At 35.1% G+C, this 25,536-nt stretch overlaps 3 protein-coding genes across 3 annotated transcripts; 1 reads left to right on the top strand and 2 right to left on the bottom strand.

The window, feature by feature from the left end:
- Positions 1–3,569: 3,569 nt before the first annotated feature.
- LOC111904039 (uncharacterized) lies at positions 3,570–7,490 on the bottom strand. The gene is made up of 12 exons (XM_023899818.3): positions 7,012–7,490; positions 6,631–6,764; positions 6,383–6,520; positions 6,193–6,304; positions 5,788–6,100; positions 5,483–5,696; positions 5,322–5,411; positions 4,976–5,231; positions 4,769–4,881; positions 4,540–4,638; positions 4,397–4,444; positions 3,570–4,134 (listed from the first exon to the last, which is right to left on the bottom strand). Exons 1-12 carry the CDS (start codon positions 7,286–7,288, stop codon positions 3,766–3,768), a joined length of 2,163 nt encoding a protein of 720 aa, XP_023755586.1. The 5' UTR covers positions 7,289–7,490; the 3' UTR covers positions 3,570–3,765.
- Positions 7,491–13,199: 5,709 nt separating this feature from the next.
- On the top strand, positions 13,200–14,372 carry LOC111904038 (protein LPA2). The gene is made up of 2 exons (XM_023899817.3): positions 13,200–13,650; positions 14,073–14,372. The coding sequence occupies exons 1-2, from the start codon at positions 13,239–13,241 to the stop codon at positions 14,216–14,218; spliced, it is 558 nt and encodes a 185-aa protein (XP_023755585.1). The 5' UTR covers positions 13,200–13,238; the 3' UTR covers positions 14,219–14,372.
- Positions 14,373–23,707: 9,335 nt separating this feature from the next.
- On the bottom strand, positions 23,708–24,926 carry LOC111904037 (protein EXORDIUM-like 3). The gene has a single exon (XM_023899816.3). It carries the CDS (start codon positions 24,880–24,882, stop codon positions 23,842–23,844), a length of 1,041 nt encoding a protein of 346 aa, XP_023755584.1. The 5' UTR covers positions 24,883–24,926; the 3' UTR covers positions 23,708–23,841.
- Positions 24,927–25,536: the final 610 nt, after the last annotated feature.

Below are 25,536 nucleotides of genomic sequence, written 5' to 3'. Positions count from 1 at the left end.
TAATAAGTCAGGTTTGCGTTAAGGACCCCAATCAAGAAATCTAATTTTAGGTCGGGATGAGCTGAACTGTTGTTCCATTTGATTATCTTCATGGCTTGATGCAGGGTTTTTGAACCAAGGGGATGTATGGACTAGCTTAGATCTCGCTTGTTCTTTCTCGCTCGGATGTCAGTAAGCGAGGTTGGTAGTTTATGCAGTTAGTATTGGATTCATGTCTATTGCTGTCAGTGGGGAGGCGTAAGGTCGGTGAGGTTTTGTTTGGGGTTAGACCTTTGTGTCTTGGTCAACAACTCAACATGGTTGATGTTGAGGGAAGCCTTGTTTGCTGTGGAGACAGACATGTTCGTGAAAATTTAAGTTAAGGTTCAGGGAGCCAGCCCCTCTCGATTCGGTTGGTTGTGATGTGTTGATCTTCATTTTGTGTCAGGGGTGCGTTATTTTGACCTTGGGGGAGTCATTGCTCAGGTTTTCCATACGCGCATGGTTTTGGAAATCTTTGGGATGTTAGTCGTAGTTTCGGGTATCCGGTGTGGCGATAACTCGAGCAGGAAGTAAATTGGTCTTGGAAGATCCTTTGTACGGATTCGTGAGGGGGCTATTCAAAATGTTTGGTAAGGACAGATTTCGAGGACGAAATCTGATTTAAGGGGGGGGGGGGATTGTAACACCCGGTTCCTAGAGTGGATCAGTGTAATGCGTTAAGGAGCCAGAGGCATGGTTTTTGGTAAAAAAACATGAGTCATGACATGACCATAAGGAGGTCAAGACGTGACGAATGAAGAATGAGAACACACATCTAGAGGAGTGGTAACGACGTGACATGTAGTTGGTCACGACGTGAAAAGGGTTGCAACCCAAGCCCATGATCTTTTAGGGTTTCCTTCGTATTTAAGCACCCCTAAACTCTGATTTAGGTTTCATTTCTCTGCCTCCATCTCTCTCAGACCTCATAAACCCTAACTCTAGCTCATCATTGTGGTTTTGGCTCATTTTCGTGGTTTCGATGCTCTTTGAAGGAAGTATAAGGAGAATGGGTGCAAGGATCAAGCAAGCAACACTTTCTCATCTTTGTTATCATCTTCTGGACGTTTATGCCATATAGGATCAGTCTTCGTTGGGTGAGATTTGTGGTGTTTAGCTGCTACTTGCGAGGTGAGTCTTCTCATTATACTTGCATGTGTGGTAGTATATGCATGTCGACCAACTGGGTCTTATTTATTGATTTATGTTATATGTGAACTGAGTTGTTGATAACTCCTGGACTGATGTAAGTCCAATGGACTGCTGATAGTCCCAAGGGTTGTTGATAACCCATGAGGTGTGTTGCTAATCCACAAGGTGTGCTGCTAGCCCATTGGGACCGCTGATAGTCCCTAGAGTTATTGATAACCCTTAGCTGGTTATTATAATGTGTTGTATGCAGTATTTTGGGAAATTCATTGAGCTTTGTGCTTACAGTTGTAGATTAAATATTTTACATGTACTTATCGGATTGCGAAGGCGGGACTGTACACATACATCAGCAGATTTATGATTTGAGATTCCACATTGTCTTCTTTTTAACTCTGAATTCTGAATAATGGTTTATGAACAAATGAGTTGCCCTAAATGTACTTTTGTTACATGAATGTTTTTATTATTTTAAAAATGGAAGAAATTAGCCAGGATTTTGGGATGTTACACCGATGGCCACAGATCAACACAACCTGCTGACTAGGGCTGTGCATGGGTCGGTTTTGGACCCAAACCCAACCCAACCCATAAATGGTCGGTTTCTGGTCGGTTCGGTTTCTTGGGTTCTGAGGTCGGTTTGGGCGGTTTTTCGGTTTCTTGGGTTCAACCCATACATTCACGGGTTCTAGTTTAAACCCATGGGTTTTGGGTTTTAACCCATTTTCCATAAATGAATTAACAAGTTAAATACTTCAAAAAACACCAAATTTAAGTTAAATACTTCAAAAAACATGAATCTTACAACAATTAGTCTATTACAAGTTACAACCAAAGCCCGAAATAGTTTATTACAACAAAAAAAAACAATCAATTATGGGTCGGTTTCTCGGGTTGGATGGGTCGGTTTCTTGGGGCGGTTTGTCGGTTTTAAGTACGGGTCGGTTTCTGTGTAAAAACCAAAACCGAACCCGATTCTTCGGTTTAAAAAAAATTCAAACCCTAACCGTCGGTTTTGCTTCGGTTTCGGTTTCATCAGTTTTAGTCGGTTTCTCGGTTTCTTGGTTTGGGTTTGCTCACCCCTACTGCTGACTAAGGATGAACTTTTTAAACGAAAACCGAACAGAAACCGATTATTGGTATTTTGTCCGGTTCTCGGTTCTTAGTTTACTTCTTATTCGGTTTTCGATTTTTTAGTTCCAGTTCCGAACACCTTCTTAGATAGCAAACTTCTTAATAAAACTAGTATCGAATCGGAACCAGTTAGTGGTATTAGCTCCGACTTTCGTTCCGTAGTTTACGACGTATTTGGTTTCCCTTTTTTCAGTTCCAGACCAATTTACATGCCTACTGTTGACCCCTTAGGGGGGCTCATCATTTTATCCCTTTTAATTCACTTGTCATATCATTGTCACATCAACTTTTTTCTTAACTCTCTCTTCCACTTCACCAATATCATAACACATGAAAACTCATCTTTCTCATCCCTATTAGCCATTCACTTCTTTTACTTAAAAAAAAAACTAATTGAAAACATACAAAACAAGCTAAAAGCATACAAACATATTTTTATAACTTTTTATATAGAAAATACAAGTAACAAAGTCTAGAGAGGGCACAAGTTAGTTAACCCGTAAAGTCTTCATTTGGCGATACGCATTCATGCTAAGACTCATACATACTTGCAGTATCGGAGATAAAGCAAGCCGTCTCCCCCGCCCCCTCACCAACTCCATTCACCCTTATACTATCTCATCAACAATCCAAATCAACCTATATATATTCATTCAAAATCTTTTATGTCCTAACTATTGTATCCAATTTATTTTTCTATTTTCTTTAAATTTTTGTTAGATTTCAGTAAAAAAACACACATTTTTCCGAACAAGTGTCTTCTACTATACGTATCGATGGTATAATGACATAAACAAGGTAGTAACATCACACCTGAAACTAGTTTAAACCCGACATTAAGCCAGCATTTTGTATACATATGACAATCATACATAAAACCATAAAATATGTTTGTTGAGTCCACCTTTAAGCTTAAACCTTAACCTCACAGACAAAACCATTACTTAGATGAAACGTAAGTTAATTCCGCACACTTGAGTCATCCTTAGTACTCTAAGTGATATGCATATATATGATGCTTAAATATGTTTTCAAACCAATTGTAGTATTCCTCAAGTGAAAACAATTTCCAAAATATGTTTCATGAATGTAACAATTACATATAATAGACACATTGCAATCAAGAGTACTAAGCCAAATACATATCACAAATTATTGATAGGGACATGTACTCTTGGTATTTACTCACATTTGCTCTTCTAGCTTCTTCTAAGCACCTTACTTCTCTTCCTAGCGTTGTATAAATACTTTCTAGGCACATATGGTTGATGATTAAACCATTTGTAATTTATTAAATACTTCTTACATAAATCAAGTCCTAAACCAACTCATTCCAATCATTGCATAGCATTTGGTTTAATGTGTTCTTCAATGGCTGATGTGATACTAACACAAAAGAATAAGAGATATTGTCACTAAATAACAATCAAGTTTCATAATTGTTACCTCAAAACTTTTTTTTCAAGAGGTTTGACCACTAAACTCTTTTTCAAGACTTTGTTTTTTGGTTGGCATTCTGCTATCTTTGACTTTTTGTTCCAAGATCTGATGTCTGTTTTCAACATTGACCACCCATTCTCGAATGATAGAGTTGACTTCTTCTGGTACCTCATCATGGGGACAGTGTCCTGCATCTAACTCCTTGATTTCAATTTCTTTCAAGTGTTTTTTGACAAGATTCACTTTGGTTTTGGAATCAGAAATCGGGTCTTTCATCCCCTGGATAATCATGACTTTTTCCTCAAGTCCTTTGAGCACATAATTCATTGGAATTGAAGGATCAAATGTAAAAAGGCTTTCCAAAACCACCACTGCACCAGGGTCATATGACTATTCTTCATTAAGGAAATGCACAATTTCACAACATTCACAAAAACTTAAAGTAAGTTACATTTTTGGTCCCTGAGTAGTGATTTGCAATTTTGATCCTTATTTGAGGTTTTTGTAACATTTTTGGTCCATGTTCCAAGTCATTTATGTTAAAAAAAACCTAAAATAAGGACCACAATTGCAACACAGAACTTTTTGGGACCAATATTACAAAAATATACTATAAACTCTAAAAAAAATATAATATGGCCTTAAAGGATACTGCCCTTACCATCTCACTGAGAAGCCCTTCATCAGCACGATCCCTTTTCTGCAAAAAAAGAAAAAAATGCAATCAATAAAAAAAAAACATAATATAATATGAAAAAAGTTTTATATGGATACAAAAGGTCTCAAGAAAGTTACAGTTGGGTAGCAACTCCTCACTAAATTCCTAACACTCAACTTCAGGTAGCCCGAAATGCCCCTAGCACCTAACCATGCAATTCCTGTAGTTTTCCTTTCCTAAAAAGCAAATAAATAAATATATTAATTCCACAAAAACCTCTAATTTTATCTTAAAGAATTCATATATATATATATATATATATATATATATATATATATATATATATATATATATATATATATTTACCTTAAAGGGAGGCACAGAAGAATATTCTGGAATGTAATGGCCAGCACTATTCAAGAGGACCACAGATTTAGCTAAAGCAGGCCATAAACCAGCAACAATAGAAACAAAATAGCCTGTACACATGGCAATTAGAAAAAGATTATCATTATAACTTATAGAATTAAAAAAGAAAAGTTTATAAAAAGATTGAGAAAAAAAAAAAAAAACCTCCGAATGAGTTCCCAACAAGATGAACTGGTTCCCGAATAACATCAACTATAAAATCTCTTATAAACTCAGCCCACAAAAGTTCAGTGTATATAACATTTGGTTTCTCTGATCTTCCAAATCCTAAAAGTGTAATAGCCCAAACACGGTTGCCATTTTCAGCTATATTCTTAATATTGTCACGATAATGCTCCAAAAAAGCACCAAAACCATGCACAAGAAGAATTGCAGGACCTTCACTTCCCACAACAGTATACTGAAAAGAAAAAAAAAACAAGAAAATCCCATGAGTGATTTGAAATCAAATTCTGTATAGAAAGTTTAAGGATTAGTTTTTTAAACTAGCCTGTATTAGATAACCATTCCACTTCCAGTATCGAATAGAATATCTTTTAGTTGAATCAAGTTGACTTCTTGATGCCAAAAGACTATACCACTGCCAAAAAAAAAGTCACAAATTTGGAATAAGATTCATCAAGATAGAGGGCAATAGTGGAAAAAACACACCTCTGTTGAGAGAACATGCCCAGCTGCTGCAGCAATGGTGGCAGTTGAGTAGCCAAAGGGCGACAGAAATCCACCATTTCTGTCTTTTTCATATTTTAGAGTCTCATAATACACTCTTCTTCTAGAAACTATTCCAAGCTGAAGGACAGGTCCAAAAAGAACACCAAATGAAGCTCCTTCACGTGTTTCAGCCTTGCGTAATTTTTCATGCACCCTGTAATAATATATATAAAGGTGTTTATACAAATACCAATTATTTGAAATATAAATATTACATAAAGATCCAGGAAAAGAATGATACATACTCCTGCCAATCATCGCGTGTAGTACCCTCTAAATATTTTAGATATGCTGACAATGCATTAAGCACATCATTTGTCCCACCTCCAATAACATTTCCTTGTTGTGTTATAAATGCTGAATTTTTTATTCTCTTCTGGTTAGTCTTAGTAAGGTGCATCAAATTGGTTTGACTAGTCAGACCATTTGATGCAAGAATCCTAGCATTCTGCATTACGTATTCAGCTGAATTGTTCTTGATGGAAGTCCAGGTATCTTTTGATTTGTATGGATTCTCATCTATGAATTCCTTCAAATCATTCAGTGTTGGTAGAGCACCTGGATCATGAAGCAAATACAATTTCTATATCAAAACAACAAATTAAATACAGTTACTTTCTCATATAGGAACCATATTACTTAATACTTACCCCAGGCTAAATCTGTTGCTATGCTAGGTAACTTTGGGGATGAAAGAGGTGAATGTATGGACAATTTTAATTGTTGAAACTCCTCATATGACAATGGGATGTCCATAATGTTCTGGAAAGATTTAGATTAAATCAGCATAATCCAAAATGCAAAGTTTGCAAACTAGTACTGATGAAGTGAAAGATATACCTTGATATCATAAAAGGGGGTACTCCATAGAGATATTTTAGGGCTCTTTATGTCTCCCAAGTTTTCTTTAACCTTCTCAATTACCAACTGTAACTCATATTCCACCTCTTCTTGTGTGTAAATGTTTGCAGCTCTGACCTGTTTCAACCCTAGGTGATGAATTAATTATGAGTGGTTGGGTGATGAAAGCTGCCCCTTTTCTTGTTCAATCTAAAAAATTCTTAGCAAGCAAACCTTAAGGTAACAACCTCTTTTACAAGATCTTGGATTACAGATTCTGTCCTCCCGGACCTGATCATCAGATCAGATCCCAGATCCTTCAATGAGTTTCTCAGATCTTTCACAGCAAAGAGGAGCAGCTCAAGCTTTTCCTCAGTGAAGTCTGCAGTTGGTAAAACGAGAACCAATGCATCAAAATATTGTGTATACAGTATATGCACCATTTTGATTGCTACAACCATCAAATTATTCTCCAAAACTTCGTTTCGTTGAACTGGAACTTCAAATACTAAATTGCATCACTATTCTTCAATGCGAGGATTAGTGATAGCGTATGAAACGCGAAGAATCGGTTTAAGAAAGCTTACTCTAATTGCGGAAGTAGTAGTAAAGTAGTTAAAGGCACTCACAGCGAAGAATCCGGTGATCGAAGACATAAAGAGGAACAACCGCCGTATGCTTCGAGGCAGCAATTAAACCTGGATGATCATCGACACGAAGATCATTCTTGTACCAAAGAACTGCAGCGCCGGTGCTTTTTCCGCCATTGGAACTTGTTATTGCCTTAGAAGTGGGCAGTTTAACGGTAGCCGAAGAAGAACACCGGACGGGAGTTAGTGGAGCTGATTGACGACGATTTTGCAAGAACAAGGCAGTTGGAATGCAGGGGTACACAAGAATCGCCATGGAGATAGAACTGGATTTCCATCAATGGATATTGCAGATTAACATGATAAAATATCTAGGGCTCCCATGGAGTTCTGTCCAAAAGGATGGTAGTTAGACTGGTCACTTGAAAGTAAAAGAATAGTGACCTAACTTCATGTGTAAAAAATAATTTGGAAAGATTCGAACCCATATCTTCCATCCATCATCCACAAAATAAGCCACGAATCTTATTAAGGATTTGTATACAAATTTAGGAATTTGTTAGATTTAGTTACGTAGATATACTTTCCTATTTTAAAGTGGCTCTTGATTTTATAATGAATTATCATCCAGAATCGTGGTGATTTTTATCAAAATTTATATGGTATCATCCTAAAAGATCCCTAACCATCCTATAGCCATTGTTAATCTTTTTCCACTCTCCTTGATATGCAAATGATTAAACTCTCTTCATCTAACTATACCATATGATGGAAACGAATCGTCGAATCCTTCCACTTCTCTCATATCAAAAAAATACCATATTGACAGGCTGTAGATCTTAACCCGTATTATTATATCCAAATTTATTTAAATTTTAAAACATACTCATTTTACCCAACTTCACAAAACGTTAAATTTAACGAACACAATTTTTATATGAAAAATAATTAAATTCATGAAATATAATGTTAAAAATGGATGGTTAGGCTATGATTTTTTTTCTTCGAAAATGTAGTCATTTAGATTTTATTCTTTTACCTTTTTCAATGGTTTATGTGGGATTAATTTTATAAAGTCTCATTTTACACAATAAATTTTTTGATTTTTAATTAAGATAAAATACAATTTTCATAAACCCCAAGTCAATAAAAATCATTTGTTACAAAAGACAATCATCCAAAAATTAGAGTATTATAACAAACGCGAAATCACACAATGCTAAATATGTTGATGAGTGTCTACAGTCAAACCTTCGTCTTCCCCAGATCATCTGAAATATCTGAAACATTTAATCCACAACTACAAGTCAAAGCTCAACGAGTTCCCCAAAATATTATACACAACAATATACATACACTACATACAAGTAATGGCCTTCGGCACGAAGTTGGTTCACCCGGAGTTTCTTGGCCTTTAGCACAAGGCTGAACCGCCCTCAACTCGCTCATAATATGTCGACATATATAAATACACAAATATACAAACAAACAAACCAACAATGACAAACAACTGTCTAAACAAGTTGGTTCACCCGGAGTTTCTTGGCCTTTAGCACAAGGCTGAACCGCCCTCAACTCGCTCATAATATGTCGACATATATAAATACACAAATATACAAACAAACAAACCAACAATGACAAACAATTGTCTAAACAAGTCTACCTGCCTAACAACTCACTACATCATACTAATATCCTAGCATACAGATGATCCATATTGTAGTATAAGTATAGTGAGAAAACGCACCTTGTAGATAGACCGGGCAACCACCACAGCATGCGAACACTAACATACCACTCTCACACATCACCTAGATATTAAATAAAAAAGGGACAAACTCAGCTATGACCTAAAACCCTAAAGTTTGATCCAAGGTTAAACTTAGTCAAAAAGTCAACAAGTCAATATGTTGGTCAATGAGTGCGCCACACCATCTTCTGGGTGTCCCGTATCCACAAAATGACAAAAAAAATCAGGATCTCAGGCTAAAACAAACACGCCTTAGAAAACCCTAAAAAGTGTGTCGCGTCCAGACCTTCTTCATAAGGTGAAAAGACTTAATCCATTAAGTTAAGAGCCCATAAATCCATATACGATCTTTAGCGTGGTCTTAATGGATAAAGTTTCCAACTTTACTCATTAAGACACTCCAATTAAGCAATATCTAAACTTTATGCACTAAAATGACCTAAAAAGCCAGCACAACTTGCATGGCTTATTAGGACATGCACAAAACACCAACTTTCTAAGTCCAAAAGGTCCGTAGAACAATCCTAAGTACTCAAAAGAAGCTGGAGTCATCTCAACTCCAAGCTCACTACCAAAGAAGGACCAAAAGTGCATAAAAATGAGAATAAGCAATCTCTAGTAAACTAAAAGGGAAGCTTGAAGCTTTGTACCTCACAAAGGTCCAAGAAAGGTGCAACCTTGTTGGATCTACACTTTTCTCTTCGCTTCAATGCACCAAAAGAAATCTTGATCTTTAAGCTTCAAGCACAAACAAAGGGACAATAAGCTCTCAATGTGAAACAAGACTCAAAATGAGAGAAAATGGGACTAAGATTTCTAGAGACTCTCTCTATGACGTTGGAGGCCGCAAATGATCCAAACCTATAGAGTTAAAGGTTTTTAAATAGCCCCAAAACCATAAAAAAAAACGCTCAACCCATGGGTCAGGCGCGTCGCGCCCTTAAGAGACTTGTCGCGTCCAACGCGATTAATTCCAGATTCTTCGATTTTCAAATTTTTGTGAATTAAGTTGAATAAAGTCAGAATAAATTACATACCGGTGATATGGATGTTACAATGTCATAGATAAAAATCAAAATACAAAAAGACTTAAACGAGAAAAGAAGACAAATCAACACTATAAGTAACAACATCAAATACATTAAATACATCCATGACATAGAGCTCTTGAGAACTGTAAATGTGACATTTATACATATCCTAAACAAGAATGTCATACATAAAAATCAAAATACAAGTAACTCAAACAAAAAGAAGACAAGTCAATACCTGAAAGAACACCCATCAAATACTTTCCTGGCCTAAGACCAGTCTCACTCGCCTTTTAAGATCATGTGTCATGGACACAACAAAGAGAATCATAAAAGAAAACTCAAACTCAAATTTAGACAAAGATAGTTGTCTAACTAAAACAATTTTTAAATAAAGTTTGGGAATATAATAACAACATAAAATATTATGAGGCTTTTAGAAGAAGTAACAACATAACCAACACCCTCTAATGACATAGATGTACCAATGAGAGTCATAATAGATACAAGAAAACCAAGAGACAATGAGACAAATAATGAAACGTAAGGTGACATATGGTGATATACACCTACATCTAAGATCCATAAGGAGGAAGGTATAATTGAAATAGTAGAAGATAAATCTATATATAAGGTCGATGACCTGACAAGGGACCAGAAAGTAAGGAACTATTTTTGCTAAAAAAAACCTAAGATCTAAAACAAATGATGACATAGTGGTGGATTGGTAGTATTAACAACATTCTTTAGTAAAGGTGCAGTAATTGTAGTGTTAAAGTGAGGTGGACAAGGTGACCATGGAGTAGGACCCGAAGGAGGTAGCTGAAATGATCCAGACAGTACGTTTTTGTTATGGCGGGTCATCGTCGTTGTTGTTTTCCTTTGTTAAGAAATAATGAACACTTGGATTTCCAATGGTTCTTTTGTTGCATAATCACATTCATTATAAGAAACGTTAGAAGATGGTATTTTGTTGTTTGTAGTTGGAGATCATTGTAGGACAACAAAAATAACAAGGGAAGTAAATGGTTTAGATTCTTTGTCGACCTAAGATTTAAGACGAGTCTCTTCTACTATCCTTCCATGAACAACTAAATCAACCAATAGATTAGGAGTATTAATCAATAAGATTAATTAAAGCACCAAGTCAGAGTTTCATCTAATATTGTCTAAGCATAACTTATAAAAGTAGATTTTTTAACGACAAAACTATTATTAAACCTCTAGCAAGAAGCTAGAGGCAAAAGAAAGCAAACAAAATACAATACATAGGAAACCAAGTTACATGACAACCAAAGGGAAAACACATCAAGATTCACGGTTCATATGGACTTCATTCCTTTTATTTTTAACCCACGATAAAGTTAATGCTTTTATGTCTTCAAACAACTTAGTTGAAACATCCCAAAAATACAACCCAAAAATTTCTTTTTTAAAACATTAATAAAACCATCAACCATCCAAAATCATAAGTAAAATCATAATCATGTATCATAAAACATCATAGTATCTGTCTCAAATCAAAATCCCATATCAAATCATCAGAGTGAACTCCCAGGCTGTGACTGTGGTGTGTGTCATGCGATCAACCCGAGCCCTTCCATTGCTAGTGGAAGTACCTATAAAAAAAATTGAAAACTGTAAGCACAAAGCTTAGTGAGCTCCCCCAAACTACTACACACCATACAATAACACAAATAACACATATTGGGCCTTGCCCACTGCATCGGGCCTCGCCCGACATCAGATCGAAGTCCGGAATAACTTGGGCCCCGCCCACTGCATCATTCCCCGCTCGGCATCAGACCGAATTCCGGAATAAACTGAACATAACATAACATGAACATATAGCATAATCACATACTGCATCGGGCTTGCCCGACATCGTACCGAAGTCCGGATCATATAACACATATCACAAACATGCATGAATCACAAAGACATCAAGCATACATACTGCTGCATCGGTCCCCGCCCGACATCAGACCGAAGTCCGGAACTACTATCATCTAAATGGGTCGGCATTGTGGTCGTAGACCCGTTCCTACTGGAAGGAAACTCAACTCGTATAACTGGCTACTGATATCCCGAGTGAGAAATCCCTGTTTGCTGCTCCGGAGACTCTCCGACTACAATCACATAACATTCTAAATCAACTGATGATTCCTCATGGAGTAAATAACCAATTTACCCCTGGTCAAAGTCAATGTCCTGGTCAGAATCAACTTCCAGGTTGACTCTACTCGCCGAGTCCTTCTATGGACTCGCCGAGTTCCCTAACTCACAATTCTCCAACTCGCGACTCGACTCGCCGAGTCGGGGCATAGACTCGTCGAGTCCCTCTACTTCCAGATCCTTGTCCTAACTCACTGAGTCCTCTTCCACTCACTGATTCAACTCACAACTCTCAAATCGGAGATATCAGGAGTTTGCGCTCCGACTCGCCGAGTCCAATGAATGACTCGTCGGGTCCTATGCATGTCTTTACTATACAGTTGATTCTAATCGATTCTAGTGCATCCAATTCATAGATCTGAGCTTCTAAGGCCGATATAACACGTAAAGTTGCCAACTTTACGTACATGCATAGAGGTATGAAGCTAAAACACCAGAATAAGCTAGAAATGGGAACCTATGGTTTGGAGCAAGGCCTTGCTTTGCATAAAGGTAGCTACTTTGAGCTCCCGGAGCTCAAAGATGTCCAGATCTATAGTTCCCTACCCTAAGGGAGCTCCAAACTCGAGTTTGGACCTTGAAATGTCCCAAAAGTGGCAAAACAAGCATATATGAAGATCTACTAGGTAAATGAACAAGGTAGAGGCTTTATTACCAGATGAAGTAGCAAATGGAAACTAGCTTTTGGATCTCCTTCTTCTCCTTTGAACCTTCTCTCTTTCCTTCTCTTCTACACTTTCAAGAATACACCAAAACACTCAAAATCAAGAAGGAAACACTCAAACTCACCAATGGAGGGCTAGGGTTTTAAGGGGGGAACGCTCTAGAGGTGCTGGAGGTTGGGATGAGAGCTATAAGGACGTTTAAATAGGGTACAAACCCTAAGGATTAGGGTTTCATCCAGAGTGGCCTACTCGTCGAGTCAAGACACGGACTCGCCGAGTAGGTCACTTAAACCCACATCCAATCCTGACATCTACTTGACGAGTTAGGGCTACTACTTATCGAGTAGCTCTTTATAAAAGACATTAATGAATTAATACGTACCAGGAACGGGGCGTTATATTAGTTGGGGATGAGAGAAATTTGTTAAAGACAAGAGTATTCCTAGCTCTCCAAACTCCCTATAAAATAGTGTTTTTTGTTAAAGCCAATTCCTTTTGAGGTTTTATTACTTATAAAAGTAGATAAAACCTCAAAAAGTAGAAGGATATAAAAGGCATGTTACAAAACTACAAGGAGGAAAAAGGAAATAAGAAAAGTCTGTAAAATCACCTGCAAAAATGGTGGCTTAACGAACTAAACAGAAAATGGCGTTAATTTTCCCCTCATCTTCAACCTTCATCACTTTCAGCCACAAATCCCGCCATCAACTTCGCCATCTGACCGCCATTAAAGCACAGAACACATCTTCATCACCAGAGTCTTCCGAATCAAGCGATGAGACCTCTTCGTCCCTCAAATCCGAGTCACCGCCCCTAGGGTTTGGCTCGACTTCTTCCGTTTCTACATCATCTCCGGTGAAGAAGCAAAAAGGTAAGAAGGAAAGAGCTCGGATTATTCGCCGAGATCCAGTTGATACTCCTAAATTTGCTTCTCAACAAGCGGAAAGAGGAGGAGAGGCGTCAAATGAGCAGGGCATCAATGAGCGCGCTTTTCTTCTTGCTTGGTTAGGGCTAGGTTCGCTAATTATTTTTGAAGGGCTTGCTCTTGCTGCTTCAGGTATTGCAAATTATAACTTCGAATTGAAATTAAGCACAATCAGTTACAGTTATCAACTAATTGAATTTTATTCTCCTAAACACCATCTTGGTGTTAAGAATTTAGATCGAGTAAACTAAGTATTTCTTCCATGAATCTGAACAGTTCTGAAAAACTAAACCTAGGAGCTGCATATATGTTTGTTAGCACCTTGCACATAAATTTGAAGAGAGGAGGAGATTGAACATTGTTGATCTTTATCCAAGTTCTATGATTTTTCTTGAACAAATCTCAAATGACGATTTTGTAGTCCATCCCTCTTTATCTTCTACTATCTTGGGATCAAAAAGAGACAAAGTGGGGATGATTTGAAGAATGGAATAGCATGACATTTTATTATATTCATGATTTGTGGGCTTGATTGTAATGCTTTGTGTGTACAGGTTTCCTTCCTGAAGAATGGGATGCTTTGTTTGTGAAGTATCTTTATCCATCATTTACCCCAACTGTGTTCTTGTTTGTTGCTGGAACAGTTGTCTATGGAGTCGTTAAGTATCTGGAAAATGAGAAACCCAATAGCTCAAATTGATCTTGCATGTAATCTCAATACTTTATCTTTATATAAAGGGCTAAATGTAATAAATAGCGATCTACTTTCTATTTGTCTCTCATTATAGCACTGAGTAAATTGCTACCTGTTGTACCGAATAGGTTTTATTATTAATTAATTCTTTTTTATGTCATCCGAGCTTGAAGCATGTGATATTGTGATATAATATCACGAGTCAATTTCTTTTTTGGATAAATGATCATCTGACATATTGATATAATTCAAACTAGAAAAGTAGGTTTAGTGACTTGATATGCTACAAAACTTGTTCAATGCATATAATAAAAAAGTGACATTGATAGTTGGTTACTCATCCACAGCCTTGGCCCAAAATATAACATATGGACTGAAAGAACTTAAAATTTTATAACAATTTAAAAAAAAAAAAAAAAAAAAAAAAAAAAAAAACTAGCATTAACGCCACTTTTTTTAACCTAACCTCAAATAAATTGGGCTTAACCAGTCCTTGAAACAAATATAGCCATTTTGCTTCAAAACTTGGCCCGCAAATTTGTCCAAACAACTACAAAATAAATTTTTATTTTTATTGTGCAAATGTTTGACAAAATTAGCACTTATTGGTTTTTATTTGGACACAAAGTGTTTGAAAAAAAAAAAGTAGTTATGAGTTTTTGAAAGAAATCTCTTTAAAGAAGTTTTTAGATTTAGGGTTTTTTTTGTTTAAACTAAAAACTTTAAGTTTAAACATTAGAATGAAACTTTATCTTTAAGCTTAATTTTTTGAAAATCTATTTGAGATACGTTTGTTGATGAATTCATGAGTTTTTTCCAACAAGTTTTCTAAATATACTCTTAAATTTTAAAGAAATAAAACAATTTATTAATGATTACCCAAAAAAACCACTTAGTGACTTCTTTTAGAAAAAAGAAGTATAACTTAAGTTCTTAAGTTATGACAACGTTTTGATTTGAAGATTAAAAAACTATATTTTTTTCTTAAGGTATAACTTAAGTACTTAAATTTTTATTAAGTTTAGAGACGTGAATATCTATAACAAAATAAATGATAAGAGTATGAACGAATTTTATAAAAATAATAAAGTTGATTTTTTAATTATATAATTTTAATGTTTTTGTGGGATGGTAGGCTGAAAATGTGATTTGATGAAGAAGATAAACTGATAAAGAAACCGATGAAGTGAAGATTTGGGTTTTTAGAGAGAGAGAGAGGGTGGGGGGGGGGGGGGAGGGTGGTATTATTTTCTTTATATTTTTTAATCAAAATAGTAATAAAAAGTTAAAAATAAATAAAAAAGAATCATTAAAGGGCATATTCGTCATTTCAGGTTGGGTTTGGACTAAAAACACACAAAATGTCAACCATAGGGACCAAAACCACACAAGGTATCTAAAATTGGACCAGTGGTGCATCAACATTTCGTTTTGGACCAAATCTGCAGAATTTTGCCAACCACAGGGACTATTTTTGCAATTTTGTCAAAAAAATATTGTCATTTTGCATAAATGGCATTCCGATTGCGATATCCTCTTTTGCAAACTATGATTTCGTTGATTTTTTTCTTGAAGAAAGGAAATCACAATTACATTCCCATTGTGATTATACAAGTCTTTAATGCATAAAATATACATTAAAGTCTTATATAATTAGATAGGAAAGCCATTTGTGATTTCCTTTATTCAAAGTGTTATAGCTTTTAAAAAATATCTAAGAAATTGCAGATGACATGCACATCCGCGATTGTACAAGTCATTAATGTACAACTTTTGCATTAAGTTTTGTACAATCATAGATGTACATGTCATGTGTGATTTCCTCTCCGGGTAGTACAAGTTTTGAAACGTAAAATACAAGTTTTTAAAGCATTAACTACAATGTTTGTAAGAACAATGATGTTATAAACATTATCTTATAAAATACAAACAAAATAACTAAAGATTAGATCATTTACAACATTATTAGAGGGCAATACGGTTTCAGCTCTTAGAATTCATTGAGCTTCAAAATGTGAAAATAAGGGTAATTTTTTTTTTCTAAATGTTTAAATACATTGGGCTCACAGTCTATGAAATTACAGGCAAGGATATGAGATTTTGTTAGTTATTTTGGTTATTTCCTTAATTTTTTACTACTTTTGGTAAATGCTTAAGGTTTTTGGCGAGATTTTTTTTTCTCGTGTTTTTTTTTATGTTAATTTACATTTATCATCTAACTTATAAACTAATTTTTATCAAACCTAATTACTTTATCAATTTATAAGATAAAAACTATTTTCTTTAGCTAATAGCAAGCTTTTCAACTAGCCTCCCAAAAAAAGCCTAAACTACTTAAAAATCTATCAATACCCATTATTCTTTACAATTAAACACATCAATTTCCATTCCGTATTGTATGTCCACATTATAAATACTCATTTACCTCTAGTCACAACTCAATTGGGTGTTGCACCACGTTTGTTTGTCTTGTATGTGTGCTTATCTTTCTTTTCATATACTTGACATCATTTTGCATACATTTGGTCGGTGCCCCCTATCTCAACTTCCATTGTGATGGCACCACTCCATCCCCAAGCCCATACACCAACACCTTTCTTACAAAAAGAAGTCAATTTGCAACAACTTTTCAACAATCTTTCTTTGTCATCCATTTATGGTTTTGGCCTTTTGGGATTGGATGATTATGTGTTGATTCAGTGGTCCAGAAGCGGGGGTGGGGGTCTGAATTACTTAAGCACATGGACTGTTGGCCAGTTAGGTTAGGTAGCTACAAGTAGATACATATAGCTAGAGTGGTCTCTTGTGTACAATGATTTACTCTTTTAAGTTTCTCTATAAATTAGCAACACATATTAGAGATCAAACTAGCTTTTAAATCGTTGTGTTTTTATTAGGACATAACTTAATTCAATAAATGCTTAATAGAGAAAGTACAACTTAATTATAAAAAAATGATTAAAACGGGGCTTTTTGCATGAAATTCTATCTTTTTAAAATTTGTATAGTCTTTCCTTTCCCTTTCACATTGATGCCATCATTCTTTTAAATACTATTTTTTAAACCACGGTCTAGGCTTAACGAGAGCTTGATTGGTTTAGGATATTTCACTTTTCCTGCTCTCCTTAATTGATTGAGTTTTGATTTTGACACTCTTCTCGATTTTTTATTTATTTTAGATTCTTTTTTTTTTTTTTTAATTCTTGCAAGAATTATGAGTCATTTTCAATTAAATCACCCTATGTCCTATGATCAATAGCATTTTATATTTATGGTTTCCATTGATTGTTTTTGTATCTATTTATAGAAGTTGATCTACAACAATATCATATAAGATACAATAAAGAAATATTTTACTTTAATATTAAGTATGTCATTTTCGATAAAATACGACAAAGGAAGACGTTACTTTAATGGCATATGTAATCTTTTAATGTAAAGTGGAAATTAAGTCAAATTGGAATATTAGTTGACAGCTTTTATCATCTTATAATGATGACAAAAATGGTCAATTTGAGGTTCTAAAACCTCCCATTAATTATTTTATGTGCCGTACAAAAAAAATATTTTATCTAAATTTTCAGTTAAAATACATTCAATAATCCTTTAATACTATAGTCTGTATAAAATATATTTGTTTTTGAAGTGCTTATTCACTTGGTTGCAAACATATAAGAGAAAATGTTTTATTTCAAATATTTTCATTGGAAACGAAATATAAATTTTGATGAAGGTAAATCAATGTCATCATGTAACAAAGAATAAACATCTTAATTGGTATCTAACATCCAAAAGTACGAATGAGAGCTAAATAGAGTTAATGTAAGCACAATTGCATATTAACTGATGTACTATTCAGAACACTATTGGTTCATTTATCGTGGCATTAAGTAAGATGCCTTAATTTAATGTTATCATTGTTGGGTATAATTTTAAATAAAAAGAGATTTTATCCAATCGAAATGTATGTAAATGAAACAAACATATATTAACCCGGTAAAACCCAAATATAACAATAATAAAAAATGGTTATAAAAAGTAAATAAATTAAAAATAAACTATCAATCAAGCATTAAAGTTAAATTAGATTGAGAACCACCGAAATATTTTGGGGACCAGTCAAGTACGCCAATTCACGGGCGGAATTATGGGAGAAAAGGAGATAGAACGCAATATTATATATTTCGTATGTCCTGTGATAAATAATTGTATCTGATATATTTTAGAATTGACTAATCAATAAAAACATTATATTAAATATTTTTCTATAAATAAAGTATAAATTCTATAATAAAAGTTATTATTTAACTACAGAAATATAACTAAAATAATCAAAAATATTGCTCCAATATTAGATGGTGTAAGACAAATAAAAGAACATATGATATTGGCCAAAGAAAAAAATAATATGGTATCGAAATGAAATTGAAAAAGCGTCTAATCCAAAACAAAGGTGGCGGAAAAGCAGCAAATCGGCGCCTAAAAAGCATCTATTCTTTTTACCTAATAAATAACAAACTAAAACAATAACCCACACTCCTCTGTACTTCTATTTTTCTTTTTTAATCACCATTTATAGTCATCTATGCGATTTTTATGTTTAAAATGTGAAAATTTCAAAAGAAACAGAAAAACGAACATTTAAAACCATAAAAAGACTAAATAAATTTATTTTGATATTTAAATCTTACAATACAATATTTATTTAATTCTGAGTTTTTATGATAATTAACTTCAAACAAGACTAAGGAATAAAATCATAAAATGACCTTGTATTTTCATATATACATAGTAATAGCATTATAAAAATGTCTCTCTTACGTTCAGCTAAACGCGTTTTTTTTTTTTTATTAATTTACCAATATTTTAATGTAAGGCAATACATACTACTTGACTATTTGCACAGCATATAACTTGAAAACCAATAACATACAACGAGATTAACCATTTCCAAAATGTAATATGTATCGTTAGTGTCTTAACAAGGTCTTGAAAATGATCAATTGGTTATAGATCTCATCATTTAAAAAGTTGGTTAGGATCTCATATATTAATCTAGTTGCAAATATAATGTTAATCATCAATGAAAAAACACACAATTGCTCCCACTTTAAGTAGTACACAATATCAAGAACCCATGATCTTCATTTTTTATGCTTTCTTATCTTCTCCTCTCTTTCATCCTTCTCTTCCCTCAACCCCTCTCTACACCCAATCAAGAATCTTCGTTCCTCGGCCGATTATTCTCTAGTTTCCTCACTCAAATTCACCCTAGGTAGGGTGAATTTAGTGTAAAAAGTAAAAACACATGGCTTGTGTATTTTCATAAGTACAATGCCTAAATTGAAATGTCTAACAAGTTACGATGCCTGGATCTGGCTATTGCCAAAGCACACGACTCATGGGAACCCAATGCCCTTACTTGTAACCCACAACTCTTGTGTTTTTGATAGGTGCATTTTATGCACCTATTTTTCATGTTTATTTCTGTCCTTTTATAGCATTCTACTTCATAATTCTTGCATTTAGTTAATTATTAGGGCAATTGCACATTTCATCAAGAATGTCTGATACTTCACTATTTTTGATTTATTTTGCAGGCATTATGGAGCATGGAACTTGGAGCATGGAGCTTTGGAGCATGAAGAGAAGATGAACCGGCCATACAATGGAAAAGAACAAGAAGACGGAACCCGAGTCATTGTGCATTATCATCATAGCAAAGGACTACGTTTGAAGCACGACTCATGTCACATTGACACGAGTCGTGTCTGTCATTTATCATCTCATATTTGAGTAACACGACTCGTGGTGAAGCTTAGGGCTGTGCATGGGTCGGTTTGGGTCGGTTTTGGACCCCAACCCAACCCAACCTGTAAATGATCGGTTTCTGGTTTTTAGAACCCAATAGGGTCGGTTTCTGGTCGGTTCGGTTTCTCGGTTTCTGATATCGGTTTGGGCGGTTTCTCGGTTTCTTGGGTTCAACCCATACACTTACGGTTTCTGGGTTTAAACCCATGGGTTTTGGGTTTGAACCCATTTTCCAGAAATGTAACAATTAGTTAAATAATTAAAAAAACACCTAAGCTTCTTTTATTTATTTTTATTTTTTTAATATATATATATATATATATATATATATATATATATATATAGAAACATAAAATAATTAGTAAAAAGCATCGGGTTTGCGGGTTTGCTGGGTCGGTTTCTCGGTTTTAAAGAGGGGTCGGTTTCTCGGGTTGTTGGGTCGGTTTCTGGGGGCAAAACCGAAACCGAACTCGGAAAGTCGGTTTTTACAAATTTAAAACCCACACCGTCGGTTTTGATTCGGTTTCGGTTTTTCCAGTTTCGGTTTCGTCGGTTTTTGTCGGTTTCTCGGTTTCTTGGTTCGGGTTTGCTCACCCCTAGTGAAGCTAGACTGAAGATGGAGCCAACAGTGGAGACTTGTTTGATTTTTAGCAAAAAGCTTGGGTCATGCCAAAAACACATGGTCAAGACAAATGGCCATGCCAAAAACACATGGCAAAAGGCATGGCCATGCTAAAAACGCATGGCCTTATGGCAAGTCACGTGAACTTTAATTAAAAGAGCAGAAGAACGTCATTTGAAGGGAGAACGGTTTTGGGGAGCAGTTTCTGGCGATCTAGGGCAATTTTGGGAGAATTCTTGGAGTTTTTGAGAAGACTTAATCATTGCAAACATTTGGATTTCACTTTTGTAAGGATTAAACATTCCAATTCCATCTTATTCTTGTTTGATTTGTTCTTAGCCATGTGTGGCTAAGAAACCATAGTTTCTAGTTTTTGTTCAAAACATGTTGATTGCTTGACTTGAAGCATATGATTTGATGTTTGATTTGTGATTCTATTCTAGTGATTATGTTTTTGTTTAAACTAGAATCCTTGAATTTGATTTGTGTTTGATTGGCCACCTTCATGAATTGAATTTTTGTGCAGTTAATTAACTTTTAGGGCACCTAATCGTTCTATTGAGTTAATAATTGGTAACAAGCAATAAGTTTTCTTATTGTAAAACATATATCACATGTTTTCACACTTCCGAGCGTATGAGAAGAAATGAACATTGTTGGGAAGCTTGTACAAAACTTAATGCGGTTTTTCAATACAATCTAAGAGCGTGTTTAGGTTGAATTAGTAAAGCTAGGTCTAATCAAAAAGCGTGTTTTGGTTAGATAATTTGGCAAGCGAGAGTTATTAGAGCGTGTTAATATCTTTCAGTACCAACATAGAATAGCAATCTTGAATTACATCAAGTCATAATCAAGTTGAACAACAACATTGAGAACTAGAACTAGAACCATTCAATCAATTTGTTTACAAATCTATTTCATTTTGTGCATGCTTTTAAAGTAGATTGTTATTTAGTTATTTACTTTTGCAAACAACCCCCCCCCCCCCCCTTTGTGACCAAAGTACCTTGTACAAAAAGGTATAGACTTTTGTCCCGTGTCTCTGTGGTTCGACCCTGCTTGCCTTTTACTACTTTTTAGTGCATTAAAGCAGTGTATTTGGAGTCAGTTGTACCCCTTTATTTGTTGGGTCTGACACACCTAACAGTTTTGCATTTACAATAACATACAACACAGGTAGTTTGACGTCCTTTCAAAGCCAAATTATTCGTTTTGCCCTAAGTTTCCATACATTATCCTTGATAAGTTCTAATCTTCAAAGGCACTTGAAATTCCACCAAAAACCTTGAAGCCAACGTGCTCACCACAATTCATAAACTTTATTGTAAAATGAGTAATATGCATTAATTTATAATTAACCAGCTATGTAAATACGTGAGGTAAACGTGCAAATAGATGTATAAAATACATCTAACACACTTTATTGATGTAATGAAAACCCAAAATTTAACGACATAATGATTATAATTAAGGCACAAAAAGTAAAATGAACACTATTAGTTGCCATTGACATTAACCTTAAAATATAAAAGTGCATTATATTGTTGCTTTACAACTTGATAACAATTCTTCTATTTTGTATATAATATATAATAATAAAAAACCATCAAATTATATGGGGAGTCCGAATGAAAATATTGATGCTTCAAAAAATATCCCTGGAGTTTGGAATAATATTGTTAGATGCAAAACTGAACTTAGAAAAGTAAACATTCTAGTTCATGATGTTATTAGAAAATCACCAATCGACGATACCTGGGAATCTGATTTTTGTAAAGAGAATTACTGTGTAGCTATGATGAGAACGAGAATAGACAGATCCCTACACCTAATATGCGACGGTGAATTTCCATGGTTTAAGTGGGTGCCAATGAAAGTTGTATGTTTCGCTTGGCGAGCTAGGTTGGGTCGAATCCCAACTTTGTTGGCCATTAGCCACAGGAATGTTAAGGTAGACTCCCAATGGTATAGTGCATGTATCTCGAGGTTAGAAACTTCCGACCATCTCCTAGTTGACTGCCCGTTTGCGGATCATGTATGGAGGAATCTGGAGAAGTGGTGCGGCATTGGGAAGATAAACGCCAACTCTGTTCGAGGAATTATTGATGAGGGTGTCAGACTGAAGATGGGTTCCAATCGCAAGAAGAAGGCTATGTTCTCGATCCGCTATGGTGCTCTGTGGGCCATTTGGCATGCCAGGAATGATAGAATCTTCAATGACGATATTGCTAATCCGATTAAGGTTGTCGATTCGATTAAGTCTATAACATTTCTGTGGATAAAACATAGATATGACAAATGTAGTATTAATTGGGGTGATTGGATTAGATCCCCGCCGGTTCCAAAAAAAATAAATAAATTCCATTACATAGTTGTTTTCAATAGAGTATAATATTTTTTAACCACATAATTTTCAGAAAACAAATCACAAAACTGATGGTTCCTATAACGCTTGAATTAATCTCGGAACCGATTACAATGATTTTGGTATGAATCAATTTCATTAATAGCTATCTACTTTTAAAATTTATATTAACATTTATTAAACAACAACTCAACTGATATTCTTCGAAGAACAAATCAATTCACGTGTGCTGGAGAAGAATTCTTAGATTTGTTTCTATATATGAGATGAATTACTTTTATAATTTAGCTTTTCACATAACTCATAACAAAACTAGAATGATAGCATGAAATCATGACAACACTATTTTAGTCCTTTACTAAAAACTTGGGAAAATAAAATTTAAAACCATCAAATATTTTATAATCTAACCGTATAAGAAGCTGACGAAAAAATATTCATATAGCGTCTCATTTATTTTAAAACTATTATAAAAAATAAATTTTGATATTATGATTACTCAGTTGTTTTCATTAACATAAATAAATCTTTTTAATATTTTTACGTTTCATTTTTTTTCACAAAAATCTAATTGCACATCACTCCAGGCCCATCGGTATTCTCCATTTTACCCTTAAAAGACGAAAATATCTAATGGCGGGAAACACAAGTACCGACAAATAATTTGTACCATTTTCGTCCTCTTTTAATTATCTAATTTCACTAATAGTACTTTTAATATATATAAATTAATAAAAACAGACCAAAAAATTAAACAGGAATTATGGCAAAAAGGACTAGACAGGCCAAATGTTGGGGAAAAATATTACACCCACTGCCACTGTCCGCTTTTCAGTCAAGCGCATTCGGGCCAGTACAGTAATTTACCACATGATTCCAAACCCACTGCACCAAGAATCTCCGTCGGATCCCGTGCATGTTATACGTGGCACCATCTCTATCGTTCAACATTTGTCCTGTGTAGGACCCACCACCACCGGTACCATAGATGCCCTCACACAGATCGGCTATCTCCACCGGAAACACAGGGTCTTGACCGGCGTACCAAGCATTAATCAACGGGTTCGAAGCCAGCTCCGAGATTTCGTGAGCTATCACACTGATCATCCCGTCGATTCCGACGTTCCCGTTCGGCGATTTCATCGGTTTTAGCCCCGGGATGTAGTCGGGAACGGCGAAGGGGTATGCACAGACACCGGGACAAAACTTCCCGGAGTTTCCAATCCAGGCGTAGGGTAAAGTGTACCCTACGATGGACGGGTATGTGAAATAGTGGAATCCACATACGTTCTGGCAGAAGTCCTGAACGTACACGTCATCGGCGGTGAGTAACAGGTAGAGTCCACTTTTAGGGCTTATCGGCAAGGGTTTTGTTTTAGCAGTCACGGCGGCTTTTATCACCGATTGAACGGAGAGACGAGTGAGTTTTTTACCGTGAGAAAGTAGCCGGTCGTTTTTCTCTTCGCCGAGACGAACCGTTCGCGAGATGTTGGAACCGGTTTGGTCAGTGTAGAGTTGCACCGTTTTCCACCAACCGGAAACCGACGGTGACTGGGCGGAGGTGGCGGAGATGGAGTTGATGAACTCACGGATAATGCGTTTCTGAGCCTTAGGCCAGGTTCCGTACCAGATAATGTGTACGGTTATGTTAGCAGTGAGAACGGGGCCCATGTGGTACCGGAGTTTGACAAACTCCGACGACCCTTCGTACTTTTTTGAACCTCCGAGTTCGAGCTCCGTCGCGTTGTTTCTATGGTGAGGCCATGGACGCCATGCGATAGAGGGCTGAATGAGGAGTAATGCAGAGAGGACGGCGAGGATGAGGAGCGGTGGCGCCGGTGAACGGTGATTGGTTACACACCACCGGCTCATTTTTTGTTGATAGTGTATTTGCTGATGGAAGCACGAATCGTAAAATGGCGAGACGTGTATATATATAAGAAAAAGATTTTGCACTGAAATTCCAATTTACTATCCTTGAGTTTTAATTCTACGGGTTTTCCCTTATTGAATTGTCTAATGCATTCTTAGTACCTTGTATTTTGAAAGTAATTAATTGTCCCTTTTCTTATTTTGGCAAAAGAATATAATGGACGTTTGGATTTGAGTTTGAAAATAAAAATTAGTTTTTTGGTAAATATATTTATTAGATTATGTGATAATAAAGTCTGCAATTCAACTTTATTTGTATTCTATTTAATAAATGAATTTGGAGTATCACTAGTTTACTATTCATTTTCTTGATTTATAGTAACTTTCTATTGTTATATTTGGTCATTTTTGTTTGGTTTTATGTACATCTAATTTATTTAATTTAATTATATAAATATTAAATAAAAACAAGAATAACTAATTGTATTGTTATATTTTAAATATAATAAAAAAATGCATTAAAATTTTTAATGTTTTTAATGAAATGTTTGTTTACGAATATTTCATTTGGTTGTATTTATTTAGTAATATAAGATTTAATGTTGTTACAAAAACTTATTAGAAAAAATTGTGAAATTTTATAATTTGAAGGGG

Source organism: Lactuca sativa, chromosome 8, assembly GCF_002870075.4.
Source record: "Lactuca sativa cultivar Salinas chromosome 8, Lsat_Salinas_v11, whole genome shotgun sequence".
NCBI classification, from domain to species: Eukaryota; Viridiplantae; Streptophyta; class Magnoliopsida; order Asterales; family Asteraceae; genus Lactuca; species Lactuca sativa.
This window is presented reverse-complemented; position numbering and strand designations above follow the sequence as displayed.